The sequence below is a fragment of the Vicia villosa genome, linkage group LG7, assembly GCF_029867415.1.
Source record: "Vicia villosa cultivar HV-30 ecotype Madison, WI linkage group LG7, Vvil1.0, whole genome shotgun sequence".
Lineage (NCBI taxonomy): Eukaryota > Viridiplantae > Streptophyta > Magnoliopsida > Fabales > Fabaceae > Vicia > Vicia villosa.
This window is the reverse complement of record NC_081186.1, coordinates 77108634-77136254: the sequence shown is the minus strand read 5'-3', so window position 1 is coordinate 77136254 and position 27621 is coordinate 77108634. Positions and strand designations below refer to the sequence as shown.

Here is a 27621-nt window from a genome sequence, read left to right as displayed (position 1 = left end):
AAAAAAAGGCCTAATTGAATTCAGACTCTAATTTTAAGGTTATGTTTTTGGGAGTCTGGAGGGAGGGTGATATTAAAAAAAGGCCTAACTGAATTCAGACTCTAATTTTAAGGCTATGTTTTTGGGAGTCTGGAGGGAGGGTGATATTAAAAAAAGGCCTAACTGAATTCAGACTCTAATTTTAAGGCTATGTTTTTGGGAGTCTGGAGGGAGGGTGATATTAATAAAAGGCCTAACCGAATTCAGACTCTAATTTTAAGGCTATGTTTTTGGGAGTCTGGAGGGAAGGGGAAAAGAGAACTTCGAAAATTAATTTTTTTTTTTTTAAAAAATATAGAGAAATGTTTAACTTTTTTTATAAAAAAGATTTTGTTTAGAATGATAAAATAATGTTTATCATTAATGTATATTTACTTTTTGAAATACTATAACAACAAAAATTATATTTGAATATTTTGTCTAAGCCCTCCAAAACCATCTTTTAATCTAAATTTTGAGTTCTCCCAAATTAGGGGGTTTTTGGTATTACGAAGAAAATCAAATCTTCCAAAACCCTCCAAACTAAAATCTATCTACTCTTTCTCCCCATCTCTTCCTATTTTTCAAAGTCCTCCCCTCCCTTCCCCTCTAAACTCCTAAACATAGCGTAAGGGAATCTCTTAAAATACTCTACATACATGAAAAACACCCTATGCAATTCTCAAAAAGCCTATCAATTTTCGGAGATGTATTTTTCGGACGTACTTTTTTTTATTTAACCATAGTTTGTTTTGGAGATACTTTTCCGTAAAGTGTTTGGAGATGTATCTCCGTATTTTATGCAGACGGTAATCACAAATTATTTTGTAAATGTTTCTCATATCAAATAGTTAAAAATTAAAAGGTATTCTAAGATTCAACAATACTAAAGTATGAATAAAACGACAATAATAAAGTTATAAGTCAAGATTACATAAATTCAATCTAAAAGTTACAACAAAGTCGATATATCTAATACAACCCAAAATGTATCAAAAGTACAAATACAACAATCTACTGCGTATGACGGACTATGACTCGACCTCGCCTTCGTGCCCCATGTTCCTACATTGTCTCATGTACTACAGAGCCTCCCAAGCCTTCGCCATCATGGTATTTACAACGCCTCTCGCCTCAGAGCCATATGGAAAGAGTCATCTGTCAATACCCGTCCGCTCAATCTGCATGATACGACAACACCTAAGCAGTACATCAATAACATGATATGCCCTAGCCTGTTTCTCATCTAGTATCTCATGATGAGTTGGCTTAGGTGGATCTCCTGGAGCATATTATACCATATAAGAATGTGACACCCGGAAGAATCATAACATGTAACCGTCTACGTAGCGATAGATTTAGGTTTAACATTCACAAGTATTGTCAATATATAATGCAATAATATTGATTAATTGATTGAGAGGTCATCAATTAAGCAATATGATTGATCTTGTGATACTATTCACACATGAATAATATTCGAAGAGCGGCAAGTGATAATATTGAATGATAGATAAACTATGTAAAACCGATCATTAGAATACATTAAAAAAAAGCTAAAACAGCCTAATCCCAATACCTTCTCATCATTGTTTATATCACATTTAGTTTATTGCTTTCAATAGTTTTATAGTTTATCTCAAAATCAATTCCCAAAACCATTTTCACTTAAAATTATAACAACTAATGAAAAGAAGTTTATCACACAAGTCCCATGATACGAGATATAAAAATATGATTTTTGATACTTCATCAAAATAGATTTGTTACTAGGGACTGACGTTTAGATATTACAAACATATCATAATCTTTATTATTTTAAGAAATTGTGCATATTTGTTTATATTTTTACAAATTTTATCTATTATCCAACATGTTTATAATTTTATTTCATTAGATTGCTAAAGTTTGTTTATAAGGGAAAACTCGAGAGGATGAATTGTTGTTTGATTCTAAGATAGAAATGGCTGCCCGTAAAAACAACAGGAAAACAGAGAAAAGAAAACAACTAGCTAAATAGATGGAGCGTTAATAAGATACTTTTGTTTTTATTTCTACAACTCTTTCCATACTTGAAAGCGCCATGACCAGTCAACAAAACAACAATGGTGACAATGATAACAACAATAACACCAATGGAAACATAAATAACAACATTGTTGATGGAATGTCATGGCATAATTGTTGATGGAATGTCATGGCATAATTGTCTTAGAAGGATAGCTTATGAGTTCTGAATTTGCCTATAAAGAGGAGGGTATAGTAGAACTGCATCAAAAGAATTAGTATACATTGGTGGTGTAATTTAGAGATTTTACATGGACAATTGCAATCCTACATTACCAAGTGTAGAAGGAATTTGAAGTCGGCAAAAGAAGAAGAAAAATATGTATGTGCTATTTTTTAAATAAATTTGTGGGACCTTTAAGATTCGTTTATAATAGAAGATCAGATATTACATTTGATGTTGGATTGGTGAGCAAATTCCTGAGTGATCCTTTTTGAATATGGGATCTCATATGATTGCCACAAAAAAAATCTTTATAAAAGGTATTCAAGAAGTTGTCATGGTGTTTCCCAAAAGAAAATGCAGTGTAGCAAGTGGATGCTTACTCAGTTTCAGATAAGAGTGGAGACAAAGTTGAGAGGAAGAGTACATGTATCTAGATAGTGATTTAGTGCTCTGAGTGCTCCTATATTTCACAGTTCAGAAAAACTAAATATATTGGTTATATGCATCTTTCAACATGCAATGCAGAGTATCTTATAGCATCACAGTTTGCATGCCAAGCACTTTGGTTGAGCTCATTATGTGTTGAAGCTTAAATGCAAGAGTCCAAAGGAGCTGAAAATTGACAATACATCTGCAATTAACTTGGCTAAACAGTTTCATGTTATTTTTGTCACCTTCCCCAAAATGTATAATGCAATTTAATGACTATAAATTATCATTAAGAGGTGTTGGATCATGTAGTATCACATATCCTTGTAAATGAGGTTAGTAGTATCACATATCCTAATAAAAGCCTCGAGCATTTACATGGAAATTCCTCTTTGTTGTTGACCAACAATGTATATTTTCATACAATAAACTCCTAAGATAATAGATGGAAAGTTACACCATCACATTGACAATATTACAAACCACCAAATCAATTACTATCTACCTTCTACAAAACCAAAAGAATCAAAATGTAAAGGAACACCACCACCAGTAAGTAGACCTTCTATAATATAAGGGTAAAACAGTCGGAAATGGGAAGAACACTTGTTACTTGAAACAAGTTTTCTTCATTTGACATTTTAATAATCAAATTGTTTTCCTTCAAAGGTTTGTCCAAAACTCCAATCCTTACGAGCAACATTGTATGATGTAACTGTTTTCCCATCGCTACTGGTAACCTCAAATGAAAGGGGTTGATTTTGTAGTAACGCATTTATATGCCAGTTTTGGCCCCAGTTCCGACCCATTGAAAGCCAACCCGTTCTCGACCCTTTAACCTTCACCGCAACTATGTCTCCATGGCCAGCAACATTACTGATCAGCACTGAAATGAAAATACCAGAACCAGTGACTGTAAATCGGATTCCACCTTCTCTTCTGCACTTTATCCTGCTCCAAAACAGAACATAACATTCAAAATAAATAATATAATTTCTACTGCACTCAAGTACAATATGTTTGTTTGTCTCTTTGAAAAGTAAATGGTGTAGACTAATGACTGTTGAAGGTGCATTTATCTTCTTTCCCACCATCACAGTATAAAACTATAAATGGAGCGGACATGTCCATACTTTTTTTGGACCGTTTGTTTTGTAGCCTTCTCCGGCCCAGTCCGTTTAGTCACGGGCCGAAACAGGCGAGCTACATGTATACAGTATACCCAGCTCTAATGTAATTACAAGCAAAATTAGATATTGTTGCCTAAATCTACAGGGATTTACAAGAGATTTTTCAGCAATAACATTGTATGAAGAGATGGCAAAACTAATTGTATTCTATGTATCCAAGAATGCTGAGAGTAGCATGTCATTAGTCCGAGCTCTTCTGAGATAAATAAACTTACTGTTATCTTAATTGTCTTAAGATCAACTAAGTCCCTATCATCCCTTTACTGCTAGAATTTCATTAGCACTGGAAAGGCTAACAAAAAAAAATTAAATATGTGGCTGCTGGGATTCGAGCCCAGGTCTCCACGGCCACAACGTGGAATTCTTACCACTAAACTACAGCCACATTATGGAATGAAGTTGTGAACCAATTAAGAAGCCAATGACAAAACACAAACTCCATAAAACTTGGGATATGGATTAGTCATGCAAAACTCTTGAAAAATTTGTTAACTTTTACAAAGGTACAACCAGAACCCTTTGCAGCCAACCCAATCAAATCTCAACCATCAGACTGAACGGCAGCTCAAATCCTAATACAAAATTTTTACTAGACAGTGGTCGAGGACCTGAGCTGTAGAATGCTTAATCCTTATTAATGGAACTAGCATCCAAGATTTCAAATATTTGGCTTCAAACTACATATAACTACAATAACCTGTATATTGTAATTTTATCTAGAATATTAAAACTACCTAAAAGACTCTTTCTCTCTTTTCCTCTAACGCATTTAGGCTTTGTTTGGATTGATGAAATTAGATGGAGCCGAGCACCAAGAGATGAAATGATATGATATTCCATTGTTTGAGTCATTTAAAATCGGATGGAGCAGAGTGAAATGGAATGACATGGATTCCATTCCATTCCATCAGTTACCACCGAATTTCTTTTCTCCGATTTGGGCGGAATGAAGAACTTGTCTTGTTCCATCCTAAAATTTCCAAACTTCCAAACAATATAATGAAATCTTCATTCCGCTCCACTCCGTTCCGCTCCGATATTCAAACATAGTCTTAGTTTCATCTTTAAACATGAAAATATTCAATAAACTTTAAAAAATAAACAAAAACATTCCATTCATAAACAAATCAGGCCAAAACATGAGACTGGACTCAATTGCAAACTAAAATTTCCAGTAAAAAGCGACATGCATTTCAAAAAATTGTATTAGCTTAAAAAAAATATCAAATCAATTCACAAGAACACTCTCAAAAACATAATCAAAACCTAACAGTGTCAGTTACAATTCAATAAGCTAAGCTAATAGCAATTTCCAAAAATGCAAACCAAGAAATCAAAGAGCAACTACAAATTTAGCATACCTACGATACTGAAGAGGCATGTTACCAGCTTTCCATATAGCGATCTTCTCAAACGCATCAATAGGAAGTACAAAATGCTTATTAGGCGGATTACAATGTCCACCTCCCTCCGACGTGAATCCATAATTCGGCGAACAGAAGTTAGTTGCAGTAACAATAATCGAAGTTCCAGGAATACACCACCGCAAATCCTCCACACACCGTAATTCAAAGCACGCGCCACAGATCTGACCTCGTTCGAACAAAGCCTCGCTAAGACCTACCGTAGCCATACCGTAACCGGCTTTTGTTAGGTCGCCGTAGCCGCACGCGCCGCCGACTGTGTCACGTGGATCGACGGCGGCGTAGTAGGTAGCGCGTGCGGATCGCCATTCGGTGAAAGATGGTGAGGTTTGTTGAGAAGGTGGTGATTGGGAAGATGAGGAGGAGTAGTGAGAGGTTACTTTTGTTGAAGAGAGTGTGAAGATGAGAAAGAAGGTTAGTGTTGTTGTGAAGAAGGGAGTAAGTGACATTTCTGGGGAGTATGAAGAAGAAGAAGAAGAAACAAAGTGAGGGAATGTGAGAAGTGAGAAAGAGAGTGAAATGAAAGTGATGGAGTGTGGTTTATGGGTTACAGTTTGATTATTTGAAATGGGATTGGGACAGAGACGGTGCTATCTGCTTTATTTTCTTTGCTTGCTAGGAGGAGTATTTTTGTTTTCTTTGTTGTTGGTTTTTGAGATATTACAGTTTGAATTTTGAAAGGTAAAGCTTCTGTGTCGGTATCGTTTCACATGGGGTAAAATCGAGATGATAGAAAAAGATTGCAGTTGAAGGCATTGGTGATTTTAATTTAGGTGTGTGTTAATTATTGGGAAGATTATCATTAAAAAGAAGGTTATGAATTAAGCAAAAAATCAAGACAATGGAAGGTTATGGACTAAGCAAAAAATCAAGAGAATGGAAGGTTATGGACAGTAAGACAAAGGTCAAGTCCATACTCCATATCAAATAGAAGAGAATTCAATATGTTACTCCTAAAGTTCAATATGGCACCCCTACTTAATTTTAAAATGCTAATAATACTCCTCGTAATTTTTATCTTTAAATTTTTACACCTAAAAGTCATGAAAAACTAAAAATCTGATAATCATAACTAATTTTTTTTTTTAGAAACTTGTAAATTTAAATTAAAAAAAGTATGAGTTTTTACCGTACATTTATTGTCATTCAAAAAATTTGATGGAGATTTATATTGAATAATCTGGAAATTTCATTGCGAATTTTGCACCCACAAAATATTTTGAAATTTTGGTGTACCATATTGAACGAGCAATTCACCCGCGGCAGTAGACCAACATCATCTGCAAGTGTACTAAGCTTCTATGGCATCTGCACGACAGGTAATTTCTTCATTTTCTGACCATGAGTGGGGGACTTTCAATGGGATGCGGTCCTATAACAGTTAAAGCATAAATCATAAGTTATTTTCAATTGACCACTTATACATAAAATTAACTTAAATTAAAATGTTTATACCTATCTCTCTACAATGATTTGAAAGCAACATGATCGACATACCCAGTCAGCAATGTAAGGTCAGAGGGCCTTCCAAGGAACCCCTCATCCCAGAACCATCATGATCGTCATTTACATCAGCCCGAGTATGCAACTCCCTCACGCGCCTCTGCCTCTTCATTGTTGCCTTTGGAGTAACCAAATCTACCTCATCGTACGTGGTTCGCGATAATCTTCCATCTTCCTGTGGTGAGAACCTGTGAGAACTACTCTACCCTCCGTAGTGTGCAAATGGTCGTCACCAATCACCATCATCTCTGCTAGAGCTCTCTGTAACATTCCTAAGAAGTATATCGCTCAATTTGGGTATAATTCTATCATCTCTTCCTGTTTGTCTCACCAATAAAAACAAAAAAAATCAAACAATTAAAAAAATAAATGTCTATTGAATTTTTAAAACTCTCGTTGTCACCCCAATATTGCTAGATTTTCTAAATATTCAGTGTCATATATTTTTTACCGAATATTTAAAAACGCTGGTATATACCATAACAATTCTACCAATTTTTTAAAAAAATGCGGTAAAATTTTAAAAATTTAGTATCGAATACAAATGCAAAAACATATACATTTATACCAGATTTTTCATGATTATAAAAAAATTAGTAAAAACTAATCAAATGCAAAAAAAAAAAAAATGCTTATTTGTGAATATCTGGTAAACTCGTCAAATATCCGAAATCTTACAATATGTTTTGAAAAATCTGAAATATTCGGTTTTACTTTTATAATTTCACTTTTTTTTGTCGAATCATCCTATGTGTATGGGGTACCCGGTAGAATTTTAGGGGTGTTAGGTTAAACTCTCCAAATAATAATTGCTATATTGACATTGGATCATGGCCTCTATCATTACACCATATTATTTTTCTAGGACTTCATAGAAAATTAAATTTTATTCATTTTTAGAAAGAAACTTTTGGGTGCACTCCGTCCAGAAGAAAGCTTACGGAGCGCGTGTGATCATATTTTAAATCTTCATTCGACACTTTATCTCGTATATTTTTAAACCCTCACAAAAATATATTCTTTTTATTTAATTATTGTATTTGATCATAAAATCAATATGTATTTCAACATCATCAACATCATCATCATTCTAAATTAATTATGGGTAATGTATATCTATATTTCTTTCTTCTAATTCATATTCTGATTTTTCTTATTTTGATAATGTTTTGATTACATCCTGAGGGAAGCTTTTAGATTCTTTTAAACCTTGTCCCAAAGGATCCTTTTGTGTTTGTTTGATTCGGTTTCTTTTACGTGCAAATGTTGTAGATATGGTGTGTCATGGTGTTGTCAACCCAACATATGAGAAAGCTGGAATTGTTGGTACGGATGCTAATGTACTAGAGGTTTATGAACCAATGTTTCCAAACTCAATGTTGCTAAAGTTGTTATTGGGAAGTATTTTATCACTAAACAAAACATTTATGTTACATGATCATATGCTTAAATGAGTCAATTTGGAAGTTGTTTAGTTATGTTTTAGAATAGATATCGAGAGATATTATTGGAATGGAAGACAACCTTATGGTGTGATGATTTGTGAAATATGTGGTTAGTATAAAGAAATAAATAGAAAGTTGAAACACGCTGACACCATATCAAGGAAATGTGGATATTCTTTTAGGTGGTTCGGTATATTGTTGTTGTACGATCGATGTAGATAACCATTGAATATTAAGTTAGCAGATAATCTCATTGTTATTCCTTTAGATGGAGAAGAAAAGAAAAATGTTGTTGAGATAACAAAGAACATGGTTTTGCTAAAAAAAAAACTCACAACTTTAGAAAGAAAGAAGCCCGACAATATCACAAATATTAAGCAAGTTTACAATGTTTGACATCGAAACAATAAGGCACTAAGAGGTCCAAAAACTTAAATAAGGCGGTTGTTGAAACTCTTGGATGAACATCATTATGTTTCTAGATATAAAATGTCTAGTAATGGAAATTTTACTCGAGATATATTTTGCACGCATCAAGAATCCATAGAGTACTTTAACACATTTCTCACTATATTGATAATAGATTCAATTAGAGTTTTCAAATGGATCGGTCCGGCCCAGCCTGCTTCGACCCGATGGACCAAGATATTTAAATGGGTTGATCCAGCCCAACCCGATTGCTTTATGGACTACATAAAATGAGTCTGGCCTATTTTTCAAAGGCCCGTGCACCCTAATGGGCCAGTCCCGCCCGTATTTCAATATTATAGTTTTAATTTCATAAATAGGATGTAATGAATAAAAGCTACATAACATAAGTGGAGAATCATCATAAACTTATCAAATTTTCACCAATACTTGTCAAATTTGTTCTTCATCTCACAACAATTTCCTCGATTGCATCATCTTGAAAATATATCTTCATCCTCTTTAACTTTTCTTTATCACTTGAAAACACATTTATGCAATCATATCTTATCTCAAATTTCCCCCCCAAAATTTACTAAAATATTTTTTAATGGGCTAATCTGAAGCCCACTTGGCCCCGCCCGAGCCGGCCCATGAAAAACATAGGCCTGATGGGCTGGCCCAAAAAAATAGGGTCGTATTTTTTAAGGTATTTTGCGACCCGGCTCGTGCTAAATTATTGGGCTTATGGGCCGGCCCGATGAGTCTGACCCATTTTGACAGCTCTAGATTCAATGCATAAGACCAACAAATATATACTACCTTTGTTTGAATTTGTTAGTGTTACTTCTACATAGATGACGTATTCAATTGATTTTACTTTTATGGAATGTGAAAAGGTGAATAATATAACTCGGGCTTTAGAATTATGTCGCAATTTGTTGGAGGACTCGCATAATATACGCCACAAGTAAATGTCATTGATCGTGATAATTCACTAATAAATTCGATTTCGGACAAAATTCCTACATTATCTTCTTTATTGTGTCAGTACCATATAACTAAAAATGTGAGAGATAGACTTAAGTCAAAATTAAAAAACAAAATTCAAAAGTTAAAATGGGAAAATGATCAAGTATAAATAGTGAAACCCCATGATTGAAGCTTGAATGATGTAATAAATTCTTCTTCAGAGAAGTTTTATAAATTTGTGTGCAGAATTTTCAAAAATTTTGGAATATATTAGAACTACACCTTAAACAAGGATTTATTGGAGGTGGGTAGTCAATTTCCTAACGCAACAGGTAACGCAACAAGTATGCTCATCAAATAATACATGTTGATGACTTCCCCACCTAATTCTATTTGTCTATTGATCCTAAGATTACCTTCTATAATAGAGACCACCTAGGAATACTCTCCCACGAGTATGGTCCTATAGTTATTAGCGTCCAAATGTTTAACTAGAATATAAAGCGAGTCTTGAAAGATTCCAACAGTTATGTAGACATACTTTACTAGGATGATATGAGCGATTATAATTTGATCATAAACACTCACAACCCTTTAAACAATTTTTGGAGTAAGAGACAATATGAAAAGTATTAAATTCAAGTATCTTGTAGTTAGAGCACTTTCATCATACAATATAATTGTGTGATGCTTGACACTTAACATGTTAGGAGCAGCCATAACATGAGGATTTATTAGAGATGGGGAATTAAGTTCCTCACACAATAAGTATGCTCACCAGATAATGCATGTTAATGACTTCTCCGTCAAACCTCATTTGTATACTACTCCAGATATTATCTTTTCTAATAGAGACCTTGTTAGAATCCTTTCCCGTGAATATGGCCCTATGGTTATTAACGTCTGATAAGTGCCAAAATGTCGATGTTTTGAGTATGTAAATAGTGGCACTTATCGATACTTTTGTTAATACCGTTTGAATAATTCCCCGTTTTATGTATAAATACGTATACTTTGTGAATAGTTGTATTTTCATATACTTTTATACCATTTGATAGTTTTTCCTTTGTTTTTATAGGTATTCATGCTTATTGGAGCCTTGAGGAATAAAGTGTCAAAGGCACGGCTTCGATTTCGCTATTTTGGTGAAAGCCCGCTTAGCCACCGTCAAGCGGACTTCCAAAGACTCAAAATAAGGATGACAAAAATCATCATTTTGGTTTCCATTCATTAATTATTGGATAGAGCATTGAATAAGCTTTCCAACGCTTCGAACCGGGCGCAATTCGGAGTTACGGTTCTCGAGTTATGGCGAAAACAAAATCTGATTTTTAGCAGACTCCGCTAAGCGGAGGGGGTCCGCTGAGCGGAGCTCCAGCGGAGCAAATCAGCGTCTAGATGCAATTTTGAGTCCGCTGAGCGGAGGGGGTCCGCTAAGCGGACCTGCTAAGACAGCAGCTCATTAAAAGGGGCCAAAATCACATTTTTAGGTCATGGTTTGGGTATTTTTGAGTCCCAACACCATCAACTTCATTCTTAGAGTAGAATTGGCTTAGAAAACATCTTCGGAGGTTGCATTTGGATGATCGGGGGTGGATTGAGCGTCGAACGGAGCTGACAAACCGGGAGATTTTCGGTTCATTTCTCTTCTTCTTTGTGTATTTCTCTTTGGTTGGGTTTTGTTTGTATATTTACTTGAATCTTATGTATATTTACCGATTATAATGTTATGTTTAACTTGCTTTACAAATCTGTGTTGATATTATCCTGGATTTTTGCTCTATGCTGGGGATTTGGGGTGCTTTAGAGATAAACTTCTTGAATCCTTATCTAGGATGATAATCTGTTGGTTCTGAACTCTAGAGATAGATTTAGAGCTAGCATTCACTGTTTGTATCTGTTCTTAATGCTTTCGTGTTTAAGCGGCGCGCGAGAGATCGCCGACGCGAGAATACGGATGTTCTCGTGACTTCGCGTTAGAGATAACCTTAGTTGTGAGATGATCTCGTTTGTGCTCCAGAGATGGACGCTTATGTGAGAGATACGTGATGACATAGATGAGTATCGTAGGTTGAGTATAACGGGTTGGTAAGTGTATGTTTGTGAAGAGTGAATATATTTACATTCCTGATAAGTTATTTCTCTTCTAAGAATGTGTTTATTCTTTTTCTGTCTATATCTTTGTTTACTTTTTGCTCATTCAAACCAAAGCTCGAAACCGTAGAAACTGTTGAATGGCATCTCTCCATCTCTGAGGACGATAATTCCCGGATCAATATTTCCAAAACTTTTTTGTTGCTTGCCCTATACTGCATTCAACAAAATGGCGCCGTTGCCGGGGATGGTTGTTTGGATTGCATCGCAATAGTTTTCATGGTTTTGAGCTTTGTATATATCGTATATATTGTATAGTTTCACTTGTATATATTTACTTGTGCATGTTTACTTGTTTATGTTCACCATATAAGTTTACTTGTATATGTTACATATAAGTATACTTTTATTGGTGAATGTTGGTGAAACATGTTGATCTCGGATGAGCTCTTTAATAACAAATCTTCACTTTTCAACTTGTGAATCCAACATTTAATAACTTTTCTCTTTTTGTATGATAATAGTTGTTTGTGTTCCATACTTGTGCATATGTGTTAGTTTGTGTACATAATTGTATACTTGCGTTTTCTTTTATGTTTGTTTAATCATTGTATATATTTGTACCCGTAACGTTTGTTGAGTGGTTGGTTAGGACACTTTCTTTAGGCTTGTGCGGTGAGACGTCACCATGGCATGACGAGAGGAGGCTACTTTCCAAACACCGAAACAATAAAGGCGTCGAGCTAACGACGTAAAACAAGCGCTTGTTGGGAGGCACCCCAACGGTTGTAAATGTTGTTTATATTTCTGTTTATGAGGTATTTAGGTGAAGTGGCGAGTGATTGAAACAGCTGGTGCAATTCTGATTTTTCTGAGTTTTGATGTGCCCGCTAAGCGAGCTCAGCTCCGCTAAGCGAGCATAGCAGAATTTTGTTTTTCTGCTCTGTACCAGTGGGGTTCCTATTCCACTTGGTTCCCTTCTTTTTCCCACTTTCACAAAGGCTAATTACTAGTAGATAATAATTTTGTTTTTCTAATTCTTTTATTGGTTGTTTGGATTCAAATTTTGTTCGGTAATTCGAAGATTTTTGAGGTGATTTTCCAAAGCTTGAGTGTTTCAACTTGCGTATGTATGGTAGGGTATTGTTTTTGAAGTTGTATCATTCAAGGTACTCATTTATCGCTTTCTATAGCATAACATGTTTAAGAAACTTTTCATTTGTACAATTACCATACAATTCATTCTTTTGCATTACTTGCTTGTTGATTGAATCACTTTAGTTCCCAAACCATAAATGTGAGGAAGCTTTCCATTATTCACATATGTTGGAGGCCACAATCTTTGTTTTAACTGGATTTTATTATGCTTAATCTTTTGTTTATGTTGATTTTATGAAAGCATGAAAAGGATCAAGGCATTTTGATTCATTTTGAGCACAACCACCATAACCAAATAGTCAATTCACCTTGTGAGTGTGTGATCATTTGTTAACCCTTTTGAGCCTTTTTGTCAATGTCCATGTTGTATTTGCTAAATACTTATCTTTGAGTGTTTAGTTCTCATTTTTGCATGGATGATTGATTCTTTGTTTTCTTGAACCCTCAACCATGATTTTTGGTATGAATTTTTACCTTGCCTTAGAAAGTATGGAGTATTCATATGATGGTGTGGTTGAATTCAAGTTGGGGAGAGAAATGGTTGCTACTTATTTGGTTGTTACTATGAGGTTGAAAAGAAAGAAAAAAGAAAAAAATGTGAAAAAGAAAGAAAAGAAAAAGAAAGAAAAAAATGTGAAAAAGTTTTGAAAAACAAAAAGAAAAAAGAAGCGAATAATTATAAGTATGGTGTTTTGGTTGTGGCAACTTGGAATAAGGAAGAAGTTTAATCGAGATTTTGTTGTTTGAATCTTTGGTGGATTGATCACTCCCTTAGGTTTAGGCAAGTTTTTGTTTCGATTAGCCTTAGGATATATCCCTTGTTTGTTAACCAAGCCACATTACAACCTTGAAAAGCCCTTGTGATTCTTGCTTTTATATCTTCAATGTGATTTTTGGATGAATGCATAATTTAATCTTTTGTTTGCAAGATTGTTGGATGAGTGTTAAAAGTCCTTCACCTTTGTGTGTTCTTCATCCATTGATGAATTTTTGCTAGTTGTGATTCATGATGTGAGCTTGTATTGTTTTAGAATGTTTTGTATGCTTTTTGTACTTAGGATTTGTTTCGTTTACATGTTGTCGTTATAGGATAGTGGTAAGTACTTACTTTGTTTATACGTTTTTGTGTTGAACCATACATTTGTTTTTGTTTTTCAAAACTTGTTGATTCACAATTCTTTGGTTTATTACTTTTGATTATTTGATTTATTTGACATTGTTTGAGGACAAACAAAGTTTCAAGTTGGGGAGAGTTTGATAAGTGCCAAAATGTCGATGTTTTGAGTATGTAAATAGTGGCACTTATCGATACTTTTGTTAATACCGTTTGAATAATTCCCCGTTTTATGTATAAATACGTATACTTTGTGAATAGTTGTATTTTCATATACTTTTATACCATTTGATAGTTTTTCCTTTGTTTTTATAGGTATTCATGCTTATTGGAGCCTTGAGGAATAAAGTGTCAAAGGCACGGCTTCGATTTCGCTATTTTGGTGAAAGCCCGCTTAGCCACTGTCAAGCGGACTTCCAAAGACTCAAAATAAGGATGACAAAAATCATCATTTTGGTTTCCATTCATTAATTATTGGATAGAGCATTGAATAAGCTTTCCAACGCTTCGAACCGGGCGCAATTCGGAGTTACGGTTCTCGAGTTATGGCGAAAACAAAATCTGATTTTTAGCAGACTCCGCTAAACGGAGGGGGTCCGCTGAGCGGAGCTCCAGCGGAGCAAATCAGCATCTGGATGCAATTTTGAGTCCGCTGAGCGGAGGGGGTCCGCTAAGCGGACCTGCTAAGACAGCAGCTCATTAAAAGGGGCCAAAATCACATTTTTAGGTCATGGTTTGGGTATTTTTGAGTCCCAACACCATCAACTTCATTCTTAGGGTAGAATTGGCTTAGAAAACATCTTCGGAGGTTGCATTTGGATGATCGGGGGTGGATTGAGCGTCGAACGGAGCTGACAAACCGGGAGATTTTCGGTTCATTTCTCTTCTTCTTTGTGTATTTCTCTTTGGTTGGGTTTTGTTTGTATATTTACTTGAATCTTATGTATATTTACCGATTATAATGTTATATTTAACTTGCTTTACAAATCTGTGTTGATATTATCCTGGATTTTTGCTCTATGCTGGGGATTTGGGGTGCTTTAGAGATAAACTTCTTGAATCCTTATCTAGGATGATAATCTGTTGGTTCTGAACTCTAGAGATAGATTTAGAGCTAGCATTCACTGTTTGTATCTGTTCTTAATGCTTTCGTGTTTAAGCGGCGCGCGAGAGATCGCCGACGCGAGAATACGGATGTTCTCGTGACTTCGCGTTAGAGATAACCTTAGTTGTGAGATGATCTCGTTTGTGCTCCAGAGATGGACGCTTATGTGAGAGATACGTGATGACATAGATGAGTATCGTAGGTTGAGTATAACGGGTTGGTAAGTGTATGTTTGTGAAGAGTGAATATATTTACATTCCTGATAAGTTATTTCTCTTCTAAGAATGTGTTTATTCTTTTTCTGTCTATATCTTTGTTTACTTTTTGCTCATTCAAACCAAAGCTCGAAACCGTAGAAACTGTTGAATGGCATCTCTCCATCTCTGAGGACGATAATTCCCGGATCAATATTTCCAAAACTTTTTTGTTGCTTGCCCTATACTGCATTCAACAACGTCCAAATGTTTAACTGAAACATAAAATGAGTCTTGATAGATTCCAACACTTATGTTGACATTCTTTACTAGGAGGACTTTGAGCCATTATAATTTGATCTTGAACACTTACAACCCTTTACAGGTTCTTTGATAGGATTCTTTGGCGAGTAAGCGTGGGTTCAAGGATTTATCTCCATCAAAACAATTTTTGGAGTGTGAGACAATGTAAAAACCATTAAAGTCATGTACCTCATAGTTAGCGCACTCCCATCATACAATATAATTATTTGACGCTTGTCACTCAACATTTTAGGAGAAACCTTATTCACACTTACCTCGTCGTGAAGTATCCTTTAGACACCATAACATGAGGATTTATTGGAGGTGGGAAGTCGAGTTCCTCACACAATAGGTAAGCTCGCCAAATAATGCATGTTGATGAATTTCCCATAAAACCTGATTTGTCTAGTGCTCTCGGGATTACCTTCTCTAATAGAGAATTAGTTGGAATCCTCTCCCACAAGTATACTCTATGGTTAGTTGAGCCTAAATGTTTGACCGGAACATGAAGCAAATTTTTGTAGATTCCAGTTGTTATGTTGACTTCCTTTACTATGACACCTTTGAGCGATTATAATTAGACCCTGAACACTTACAACCCTTTAAAGGCTCTCTAATATGGTTGTCAAGTGAGAAAATGTAGGTCCAAGGATACATCTCCATCAAAACAGTTTTAGGTTAGGGGTAATGTGAAAATCGTAAAAGTCAAGTACCTCATAGTTAGTGCTCTCTCATCATAGAATATAATCATTGGACACTTGACACTCAACATTTTAGGATAAGTCTTATTCGTACTTTACCTCACCTTGAAGTATCCTCTAGACAATTCACGAGGAACGATTATAAAAGGAGGTCAAAGGAGGTCAAAAGAGGAAATGTTATTAAGATGGTCTTAAGATAAAACTATAACTATAATCAACAATCGGCCACCAAGACCAGACACCCACATTGTCGACTTTATATATTTGGACTTGAGGGAGGCGTATTAAAAGACATTAAATTCCCATTAAAGACCTTAAAGAATTTCAAATCAGACCCAAAACTTTCAAACCACAAAACTTGACACTTCTTTAGTGGAAACCGAGGAGGAAGAGTTAGTTCGCCTAATGTAGAAGAACATAAATCTATTTTCCTGAAAAAGTGAAAAAGGTGAGTTGACTTCATTGACCTAAACATGTCATGTCCTAAGGATCCATCCTCTTTTTCCAACATTGATAGACTAATAGATGGCACTCATGTTAAAAATATTGAGTTTTATGAACGTCTACTAAAATACAACTAGATTAAGATGAATCCTTTGAACGCGTGCAAGACCACTTTCATGACTAACACCTACAAAAATTACTATGATGTGATGTATTTCAACATAAAAAATTCTAGAGCTACGTACCAGATGATGAACTCTGTATTCTCGAAATAAATAAGGTAAACCTCAAAGTATATATAGAAGAAATAGTGGTGAAGACGCTTGAAGAAGAAAAAATCATTGTGACGACCTGAAAGACATTCTACAACCTATTAGGAAATACACCTTTCTTTTTGTTGAATTAAATGAAGAAGTTTACATGTATTTTCCTCCTAGATATCCTATCATTGATTTGGGTACTTAAGTGTGCAAATTGCATAAATTCATTTATGGTTTAAAAGAGACCACTAGATATTAATACTCCAAACTTTCTTTTCAATTGATTTCTTTAGGCTATCAATGATTTCAATCAGATCATTCCTTTTATATAAAGTGTGGTTGAAATTTCCATTTATGAGATCCAAGTGGTTAAGAAACATTTAGACCAACTATTGAAAATCAAGGATCTTAATAAATTTAGATTTTTTAAGGCTTGGAAATTTCAAGATATGGTGCAGGAATCTTTGTAATCAAAGGAAGTATACTCTTAAACCGTTAAAGGACTCAAGTTTCTTAATTAACAACTAAGTCTTTTTGATATTTCTTTCAATCCTACTACCAGGTTGTCTAGTACTCAAGAAACGCCTTTGGCAGATTCATCTTCTTATAGAAGACTTATTAGAAAACTAATTTAGTTGACTCATACCAAACATGATATATGCTTCTTGGGGCAATTTGTTTTCAGTCCTCTTGCTCCTCATTATACAGATGCCACCAGAATTCTCAAATATCTAAAGTTTGCTCTTACAAAAGGCATCTTTTTCCATGTTTCTAGTCCAATAAAACTATTTGGCTTTGCTTATTCAGATTGTACAAGGTATCCTGAAACAAGAAAATCACTAACAAGTTGTTGTGTGTTTTCTTGGTTCATCTCTTATTTCATAGAAATCCAAGAAACGTGACATTGTGTCTCAATTTCCATTGAAGCTTAATATAGAATTTTGACTTCTCTAACTTGTGAGCTCCAATGGTTGTGATATTTGTTTAAAGATTTTAAAGTTGAATTTTCTATCCAGCAATTATGTATTGTGATACCAAATATGCTATGTATCTAGCTCACAATCCTACTATCCTATTTTTTATGACTGAAGTAAACACATTGATCTATTATTACCCATATGTTGCCTGTGTGCCCAGTACATCTCAACTAACCGGTGTTTTTACCAAGTCTCTGCTTTCCTGCTCTTTCTATTATTGTGTTTAAGTTGAATCTATGTTCAATCAATAGTCTAACTTAAAGGGGACGTTAATGTATATAATAGGACTAGTTTATAAGTATGTTAGTACGATTAGAACTAGTTAGTTATCCTAAATTTTATATAAATGCATTGTACATATACTAAGGGATGGAGCTCTTGTAATGTAATTAATTCATTTTTCTCATTCTTCAATTCTTATTCATCTCAATTATACAATATTATCACCATGTTATATCTATTACTGCAGAATATATGAACAATTAAAGCCTTTCCCAATAAGTAACCTTACACTTTCATGTCAATGATAATTGCAGAAAATATGAACAATTAAAGCCTTACCCAATATGTAACTTACACTTTCATGTCAATAAGCACACATAAGGGGGAAAACAGACATAAGCTAAAAAAAACTGGATAATTCACAGTAGGTAGTAGAAGAAAGAATTTGAAGAAATACAAAAGCCTAGCACTTGGCCATTGTAAAAAAAGGGAGGGGGGAGTTATGTAGCCCAATATGTCAGAAAAAGAAGGTTTCTAATGGATTTCCAATGCAGTAGAGATGACAAAATTTCTGCTCTCTTTTCTTACTACCCAGGTAATCCAGCAACAGACACAGCTCTATCATATGGTTTCAATTTACATCTATAAAATGGAAACAGCTTTAGAGAAAACCTCATTGGGAGGGAGCTATAAAGAAAGCCTTATACGTTGATGTTCCCTCCTCTCATCTCTTACTGTTGAACTATGGCTTTCTCTTTCTGCCATGCATCTTTTATATGGCACAAACCCTCTCCCAAATGTTCTAAGTCTCACTGTTTCACTTTGGCCAACAAGGTACTGCACATGATCACTTTTGGCTTGATCTTCAGATCTTTCATTGCTTTCTCCATCATTGATTGAACTAGTGTTATTAGAACCAGCGCAAGAAGATCCTTCCTTTTGAATTTCTTTATCTTCACATTCTGCGTGATTTGAATGTTGATGTTTCTCTTCTGGTTCTTTGTTAACGGCTGAACTGTGGGAAAGAGTCCACCAAGGAACAACAGTTGCAACACCAATATCAGAACTTTCACCCTGAAGTTGCTGATGCAAAGCAAGTATCGGCTTGGATGTGTCCGTTGATGCAGATGAAGGTTGACATGTATCTTTTACTACTAGAGTTGCTCCAAAAAGTTTGAGAGTTCGACAAGGTGATTCTTCTGTTGCTTCGTCGTTAGTAACGACACATTCTTTCAAGAAAGGCTCAGGTTTCTACACATTAAGAACCAATATAAGAATATAAAACCATGTGACCTCAAACATATTATCATAGTGACATTGATATTGAGGTTTTAAATTGCAGTTGCATGACAACTTTTTGTATTGCAAAGAATTGCAGTCAAATACATGATGATGCATCAAAAACTATGATGTTTCTCACATAATAGTGTTTGTAGACGGTTTTTAAAACCTAATTGTAATTGAGAAAATGAAATAGGTTAGGATTTAAGAAATACCATTATAGGTTGCTCATCATGTGCTGAATCAGCATTCAGTTCATCTATTTGCAGAGACATATCTTCTTCAGATGATGAAGATTTGGTCTCAAGAAGTGGAAATCTTCTGGTTTCGACGGCACTGATGGATGAGGCAGGCGACAAACTTCCGGTTGGAGTATCTGAATCCGAGAAACCAAGGGTCTCAGAAGCAACTGCAGATAGTACCGACTTGGGCGAGCTATTTTCTTGACCAAAATCTAACGACGCGAGAGAATTAGACATCAGTGGCTGTTCCAAGTTGGAGATTTCATTCTTCGGCATCTCTACTAGTTTACGAGGGTAAGGATGAATCGGCTTCCGCTTCGGTCGTGGAGGTGGAATTTCAATTGACTCCACCAATGTTGTGTCGTTCCCATTGGTGTCTCGATTGATCTGAAAATTAAAGTCGAAATAAAGAGTTAATAGTGAATTCAAGGCACACTTCTCAAGTTTCAACCTCAAGGAAGTTTGCATTTAGCACCTCCTAGGGTCATTCACCATAAATTTTCACCTAATATATATAGTTTATGGTGTATTATTCATAGGTATATATGATTGACATTAGAATAAATCAATAAACCTTAGAAAAAAACTTCTGAGCATGACTTCGAATCTGCACAGCAGTCTTTGTGCCAACATGTTCTGTGGTGAAAATAAAGGATCCAAAAACTCAGACCAAATTTTCTGATTCATTCATAAATTCAACCTCTTTTGCAAGAAGAATCTTTATGATATTATTCTCTAAGATATGTAAATTCGAAACTACTAATACCTTCGATTTTTCGCCAGGCTCGGCCATACAACTTTAAAGCTTCAAGGAACTTCTTATGTTCTTCATCTGTCCACTTCTCTCTCTGCTTTGTGATAGTATATGGTTTCCTTACCTAAAAAAATTTACAAAAATTTGATTAAAAACATATGTAACAAAATAATCAAAGGTTATAAAATAAGATTTTTTCACAAACCTTCAAAGCATGGTCATTTCCACATGAAAATTGATCAAGTAGTTTGTGTACATGTATAACAGAATCCATTCCGTCTTTTTGACCCTGCATCAGATCAAAATAGCAAATAATTAGTTAAATTATATGCTACAACCACAGAAAATGATTAAAAAATATATATAATTGAAAAATTAAATGAACTTAAAATCATAAATAATAACCAGAAAGAATTTATTAGCCAAAACCCCCAACCAGATTTTTTTTTTCATTGATAAAAAACAGCAGAAGAAAATTAAACTATGCTGACTCAGCAGAGTTAGTTACAAATCTAAGGCCTTGTTTGGCTAGCTATAAATATTTCTAATTATAGAAATCTACTCATGTTTGCCAGAAGAAAGATGTAAACCAAATCACAATTTTTTTCATTTTTCTAAAAATAGAACCTAACAATCAAACACAAATCAGAGATTAAATAAAACATTTGAATACAAAAATAAAATCAAATAAAAATAAAAATCTCAATCGATTCCTCAATAAATTGAGTATAGATTAAAATATAAAATAATATTACATTAAAAAACATAGAAGAAAGTTGTAGTTACATAATACATACCAGAATAGCCATGAAATCAAAATCCGGTGATAACAGAATCAAATATTCTTGTTAAACAAAGAGATTTAAAACAAAAACCAGAAGAGGAAAAAGTGTGAAAGAAAATGGTTGAGATTGGAAGAAGCTTAACAAGGAGAAAGTGTGGATAGAAAGATATAAAAAAGCGAAGTGAGAAAAAGACTTTTGAAGGTGGAATATAAAAGGAGCAACCAAATAGTGACACGTCAGATTTCAATTTTGTTTTCGATGAAGAAAAGTTTTCATTTTTATTTTCTTTAATAGAAATGTCGAGAACTAAATGGGATCTTGTGGCTCACATAAAAAGAGCGCCTAACCACGTGGCGTTAGGCTGCTTCATCTATTTTTAGTGTTTCAAAATCGAAATCAAGATCCAACCGTTAAAAGTTTTGTTCAGTTAAATCTAATGGTGGTAAAATAATGTTAGATTTTTTATTTATATTATCTGTTGTTGCGTTTTGTGATTGGGTGGACGGAAAATAATACAATACACAGCTCATTGTGGATAATTGGGGAAGGAAAGAACACTCGCGGCGAAAAATGTGGCAACGCTACTCGCAGTTTGTGTTGTGCTGTGAAACCTAATAAAGTGTCCAAATTTAATGCGTGGCTACTATTTTCCCAGCTACTACTGTAGAGATAAATGCTTTTTTTTATGTGGTTTTTGACTTTTTTGAAGAAATGTTCTCGTCGGTTCTTTTTCAATAATTGTTTATTTATTTATTTGTACCACATATTTTTTGTATATTGAAGGACTTGTTATTTAAAATGTTACATTTTTCTTAAAATAATAATTTCTTTTTTATAATGAAAAAAACTGATTGCGTTTTTCAGTAATTGGATTTTTATGTATAATGCAATATGTATGTTAAGTTAAGTTGATATTCTTTATTATAGCAAATCTCAACTTAGATATGGTAACCACTACAGCATTTATAAAATTATTATAACTTGATTATAGTACTTCTCTCTTTCCCATTGAGCAATATACTGATACTGGTAAAGATTTAAGTATCCCAAAAAAAAAAAAATGACTGTAGAATAATGTTCAAATTAAGGGGGTTTAATAAGTTAAGGATAAAATGTTTTTTTAATATATAATTGATCATTTCATGAGGATTGTTCCAGGAAGACGAGCAACAATGATTGTTCATATTGCATTTGTCTTTATTGAAGGTAGTTATGAGAGTGTTAGTGCATTAATGGTGTCGAGTTTGGAGACTAAGGAGGGTTGGGTCATGGACTCGGGTTGCTCTTATCACATGTGTTAAAAATCGTGAGTTTCTTCTTCATAATGTGAGGTATATTCCAAAGCTCAGTCAAAATTTGTTATCTATAAGCATGTTTGATGATTCATTCTATTGCACTAGAGTTGAACATGGGGTGTTGAAGATTTTGCATAATGAGGTGATTATAGTTAAAGGATCTAAAATAAGTGGTTTATTTATTTTAGAAGGTCTCAATAATGTTGTTCATTCATCATAGTCTAGTGAAGACTTTTATAATAAAAACATGTTGTGTGATTTGAGCTCAAGGCATGGTGGATGCCTGGAGATTGTTTCAAAGCACTTTAATGAGCTTTGTAAAATATAAAGGATAAAAATGCACGTGACTGCTTAATTGTCATTGAGTTTCTTGGATAAGGCTAGTGGCAATGTCGCTTACTTGATTGGCAAGTATTCATTTACAAGAATAAACTTCCAAACACTTACAAAGGTTTGTAGTAGGAAGACAATAACCTAATTTGTTTTTAAGGTCTTCAAAACTTAGCTTAAATTACAAACTAAGCTAATTCAGCTTGATGGTAAAGTTGTGTATTATGTCTATAAAGGATATCCAAGAGGTAAGAAGGGTTATGAGTTGTTCAAAGTAAAACCTAGAGACTTGAAGTTCATCAATCATAGATGTATTACTTTCAGTAAGTCTCATCAGGGGAAGAATGATAAAGACCTAAGGATGAAGATTTTAAAAACTATAGCGGAAAAAACTTATTTTGAGGTGGAGGTTTGTATTATGGATACTATTAGTATTAAGGAAATGATTACCAAGGTCTTTGATTATCATTTGACTTATGATAAGAAAAAGAGGAAAATTGTACCATCTCAAAGGAACGTTTATGCAAGTCTTAGGTGGTATGCTTTGAATGTAGTTGAATGGTTGCAAAACTCACAAATATAGACCTTTAGGGAGGCATTCAAAAGTAGGTGGAGTCAAAGATGGTTGAAGAACCATATTTATGAGCTTGTTTGACTACTAAATCAGAAAAGGTAGTTTCGAGCAAGTTGATGCAAGGGGCAAGATCAAGGTTCAAGTGTGACTTGAACTTGATCAATATTGTTGAATAGTCATCCAACATGGTTGATAATAACAAGGTGGTTGATGGTTAAATTGACATCGCCACAATTTTAATTCAAGGTAAAGATTGTTGAAGTATGTCTTAAAACCTTAAGTGATGAAAGGAAAGAAAATATATTTCGAAATTGTAGAAACCAAAAAGATGTAAATGCATCCAAGAGGTCAACAAAAAGTGTTGAAACCGCAGGGACGTGTTGTGGAAGAGGTTGTCATCAATAAAGGACGGGCGGCAAGTGGCGATTCAATTTAGTCTGTGGTAATGAGTTTCCACTCATTAGTTTGTGTGTTTTAGGCTTTTTCATGTAGGCTCATGGATTCGTTCGTTAATATGTTGAGTTTTGGACTTGTTATTAACCTATTAGGTTTCAACAATTATAAATATGGATATCTTTGAATTATTTTTATTAAAACCTTCATAACTTTTAAATCGAAGACAGAGATAAGGGTTTGAGAGTCCTAGTGGTAATCTTAAAACGATAGTGATAAAATATTAAGATCGTGTTCTTGGAATTTGGAAAATCCTTTGAGATATCTAAGGGGACTGAGAAACACTTCTAAACATGTTGGGCTTAAGTGATTTATATATAGTGAGTTGGAGATATTAAAAAATAATTGAGTAGAAAATAAGATTTTTTCTTAGAAATGTGGATGATCACTTTCTTGTAACGCATCTGTATTATTTTGTAACAACATTTGGTAGTATAGTGAACCAGAAAGATGTTATCACCCCATAGCAGATTGTTTGAACGAACTGGGTAAATAAGTTATTATGTTCATTATCTTTACTTTATCTTCTTCTGCCAAGTTAGATTATTGTCTTAATGCACAAAGAGATAATTTTGCTAATATTTTGATTCTCAATGTCTTTTGTCCCCATACATGTGAATAATTCTTTTGAAATGCTTTTAATTATTCTATTAGTTTTTCACAACAATTACTTAAATGTTTTATTCTTTGATTGATTGTGAGTAAAAGATTAAGATGATTAAGTGAAGAATTTGGTTATGTAATCACGATATTGTCATTCTATAACCATTACCACAATTAGATATAAGCATTTTACATATATTCACTTAATTTGTGAGCTTCAAGAGAGCGCTAATCTTTTGGTTCTTGAATTATATGTATTATTTCAATCTTATACATCCCTAAGGTGGAATCTTTCCATAGTCCTTATACCCTATAAATCATTTAGAGATATAGATCTTTTAAAAGACTTCATAGTGTCTGATAGATGATCCATCAAATTCTACCCCAATTAATTATGATGTGTCGGATAAAAGTAGATTAAACTATATCGCTACCATAACAATTTGAATTTATATTTTATTTTATTTTTCTACTTTTTAAAATGTTTTTAATTAATTGTTAGTTCAACAACTAATATTATGAAATACTTCTAATTCAAGTTCTTATTTTTTACTTATGTTTTATGATAGTAATACAAATTTGTATTTTATATTTATAAATGTATTGTTCAAGAATTAGAAATAGTTAATGACAGAGTGAAATAAGACTCGGGTGCAATGGAGCGTGTTTTCGGTATGACGGATTGAGTTGATCTGTAAGGTTAGAATTTCAACGTCTAAATCACTGAGTGAATGAATGAGGAGAAGTGTGAGTATAAGAATGAATAAAATATCACGATCTCAGTGTGTGTCAAGCCTTATATAGAGAGAGCGGACAGTTAGAAGTGCTTCCTCTTAATCAAGCGTCTTTACGAATTACTCTTAGATTAGATCTGAGGGTGGAAAGTTGACAAAAGGTCAGAATTTTGTGCTCCAAGCTTAAGTGAGGGCGTACCCATTTAGGGTGTTTTCCTTCATAGAGGTTGCTTTTGGGCCTTGATGTGTGGACCTTATGAGCAACCTATAACAATAATAAACATTTTCTCCTAGTTGGCCTTATAGATGGAAATTTAAATCCTACTCAAGAGTACGAACAAAAAATGCACAATTTAGATATAGTAAACATATGCAAAAATAGATATGGACATTGGTAATGAATACTTAAGTACTCATATGATACAAATATGAATATAAAAATTAATACATACAAGGATATAAACTTGAGTACAATTTTCTTTCTTCTAAGCATAGATATTAAGACAGGTACTAAAGTATCTTGCTCAAACTCGGTCAGTTGTCATCTTTAATTGGCTTAACTTAGCGGTGATTTCTATATTTTTTACTTATGTTTTTTTGTTATTTTCCTTGACATGCAATTATCTTTATAAGTATTTTGCCTGAAATTGAATGTATTGGGATTGGTTGAAAATATATACGTTGAAGAAATCCCACATCGTTTAGTTTTGTAAAGGAACATGGAATCCAATACTATATAATTAAGCTTGTATTTGACTTCTCTTTTTCGTTATCTTATAATCTTGTGTTAGAGTGTTGTAAGATGTACTCCCTCGGTTTCATATTATAAGCAAATTTTAATTTTTTTTTAAATTCATTGAATAATTGATGTATCCGATCTATATATAGACTAGATTCTTCGATTATTCAATGAATCTAAAAAGGTAAAAAATTTATGCTCCCACAAAGGTCTGTTGCTTAAAGGAAAAAGTCCGGAAACTAACAATGCTCCTCGCTCGACCCTCCCTGGATGTTGCGCTAACAAATGGTATCAGAGTCTTAGGTTTCGAGAAAGGGACCGGCTTACTTGTAGTTGAAGAAAGCCAACGGATACATATAGTTGAAGAGAGTCAACATATACATGTAGTTGAAAGTCGACAGATACGTGGAAGAGGAGTTTCCACTTGAAGAGGAGTGTTGAGAATCAAGTGTGAGTTAGAGTCCCACATTGGTTATATATGTGGAGAATTGAGCTCTTTTTCTTTTGCTTTCGCACCGGTTCCGACCTACTTAGTAGATCGACTAATCCGGCTCGTGCTACAGAGGCACGTGCACTGGCCAAGCGTTGTTTCTGCCAGGAATCGAACTCGATATTCCCCAAATGTCGTCCTTTGCAGAGACTCGTTTGTCACTCGACCCCAAGCGCTTGGTTGTGACTTGAGTATTTATAAGTGGGAGAACCCACTCACCTATCATCTCAAGGTTTTATGTAGACAAGTTTCAAATTATACTCTTTATGGTGGATTATTATAATTCTCTTTAAATTATGATTGTCGTAAAGACAATGAAAAATTATATATTATTTTCAATTAATGTGAATATTGTTGAGATTTATTGAAAATATATATTTTAGAAGTCGCGCATCGTTTAATTTTATAAATGAAAATAAAATTTAAAATTGTATAATAAATTTAAATTTTTAATTGCATAATATTAATCTCTAGTTGTGATTTGACATTGTAATTTTTTTTTTAGAACTTTATAATTTTCTCCTTATGTTCTCGTATCATGATCGTTTTCTTTTTCTTTTTTTTTCTGGAGGTTTTTCTTAACAGAAGTACCTAATACAAAATTGTATTGAAAATTTAACACTAAAACTCACACATATCAAAATCTAAAAATTAAGAATTCAAGATAACGTCTTGATAAACAAAAAATAAGCGAGTGGGAAGTGATTCTACAAAATAGCGTCACACACAAGTGGGGCAACGTACCAATCAAATAAATGAAAAAATAATCAATTATTACAACCTGTTATTGTCACCATTCATTCAAAAATAAAAAACACCAGGAGGATATTTAAGTGTACAAGAAAAAGTGTTTAAATATCTAGTGCTTTTTAAAAATTCAACGGATGAAAAAGCAAAAGCGAAAAGCGATGGTAAGCAAAACCAAGTTGTGGACTATAAAGAACCAAAATCGCTTTCTCCCATCGCGCTTTTCGCCACGTCATTGCCACTTGCCGCCAAAGCTATAAGAATCACGCCACGTTACAGTAAGGAAAGAGATAAACATCATTTCTCACCACATAATTTTCTTCTCTTTTTTGTTTTTTTTTTATCTCAAAATTTTGTGGCCACAACATTATTAGGTGAACACAAAAATTAAAAAAAGAAA

The 27621-nt window shown here is 33.9% G+C and overlaps 2 protein-coding genes and 1 non-coding gene across 4 annotated transcripts; all 3 read right to left on the bottom strand.

The window, feature by feature from the left end:
* Positions 1-3016: 3016 nt before the first annotated feature.
* On the bottom strand, positions 3017-6048 carry LOC131620904 (expansin-A13). Its single transcript, XM_058892090.1, has 2 exons — positions 5232-6048; positions 3017-3631 (listed from the first exon to the last, which is right to left on the bottom strand). The coding sequence occupies exons 1-2, from the start codon at positions 5741-5743 to the stop codon at positions 3322-3324; spliced, it is 822 nt and encodes a 273-aa protein (XP_058748073.1). The 5' UTR covers positions 5744-6048; the 3' UTR covers positions 3017-3321.
* TRNAH-GUG (transfer RNA histidin (anticodon GUG)) lies at positions 4184-4255 on the bottom strand. Its single transcript has one exon. It is a non-coding gene; the product is annotated as a tRNA-His (tRNA).
* Positions 6049-18447: 12399 nt separating the features above from the next.
* On the bottom strand, positions 18448-21435 carry LOC131620903 (protein REVEILLE 1-like). Of its 2 annotated transcripts, XM_058892088.1 has the most exons (6): positions 21269-21435; positions 20677-20760; positions 20484-20595; positions 20292-20353; positions 19691-20104; positions 18448-19445 (listed from the first exon to the last, which is right to left on the bottom strand). In XM_058892088.1, the coding sequence occupies exons 1-6, from the start codon at positions 21278-21280 to the stop codon at positions 18882-18884; spliced, it is 1248 nt and encodes a 415-aa protein (XP_058748071.1). In that variant the 5' UTR covers positions 21281-21435; the 3' UTR covers positions 18448-18881. The 2 variants fall into 2 exon arrangements, with proteins under 2 accessions (XP_058748071.1, XP_058748072.1); XM_058892089.1 differs by lacking the exons at positions 20292-20353; positions 21269-21435.
* Positions 21436-27621: the final 6186 nt, after the last annotated feature.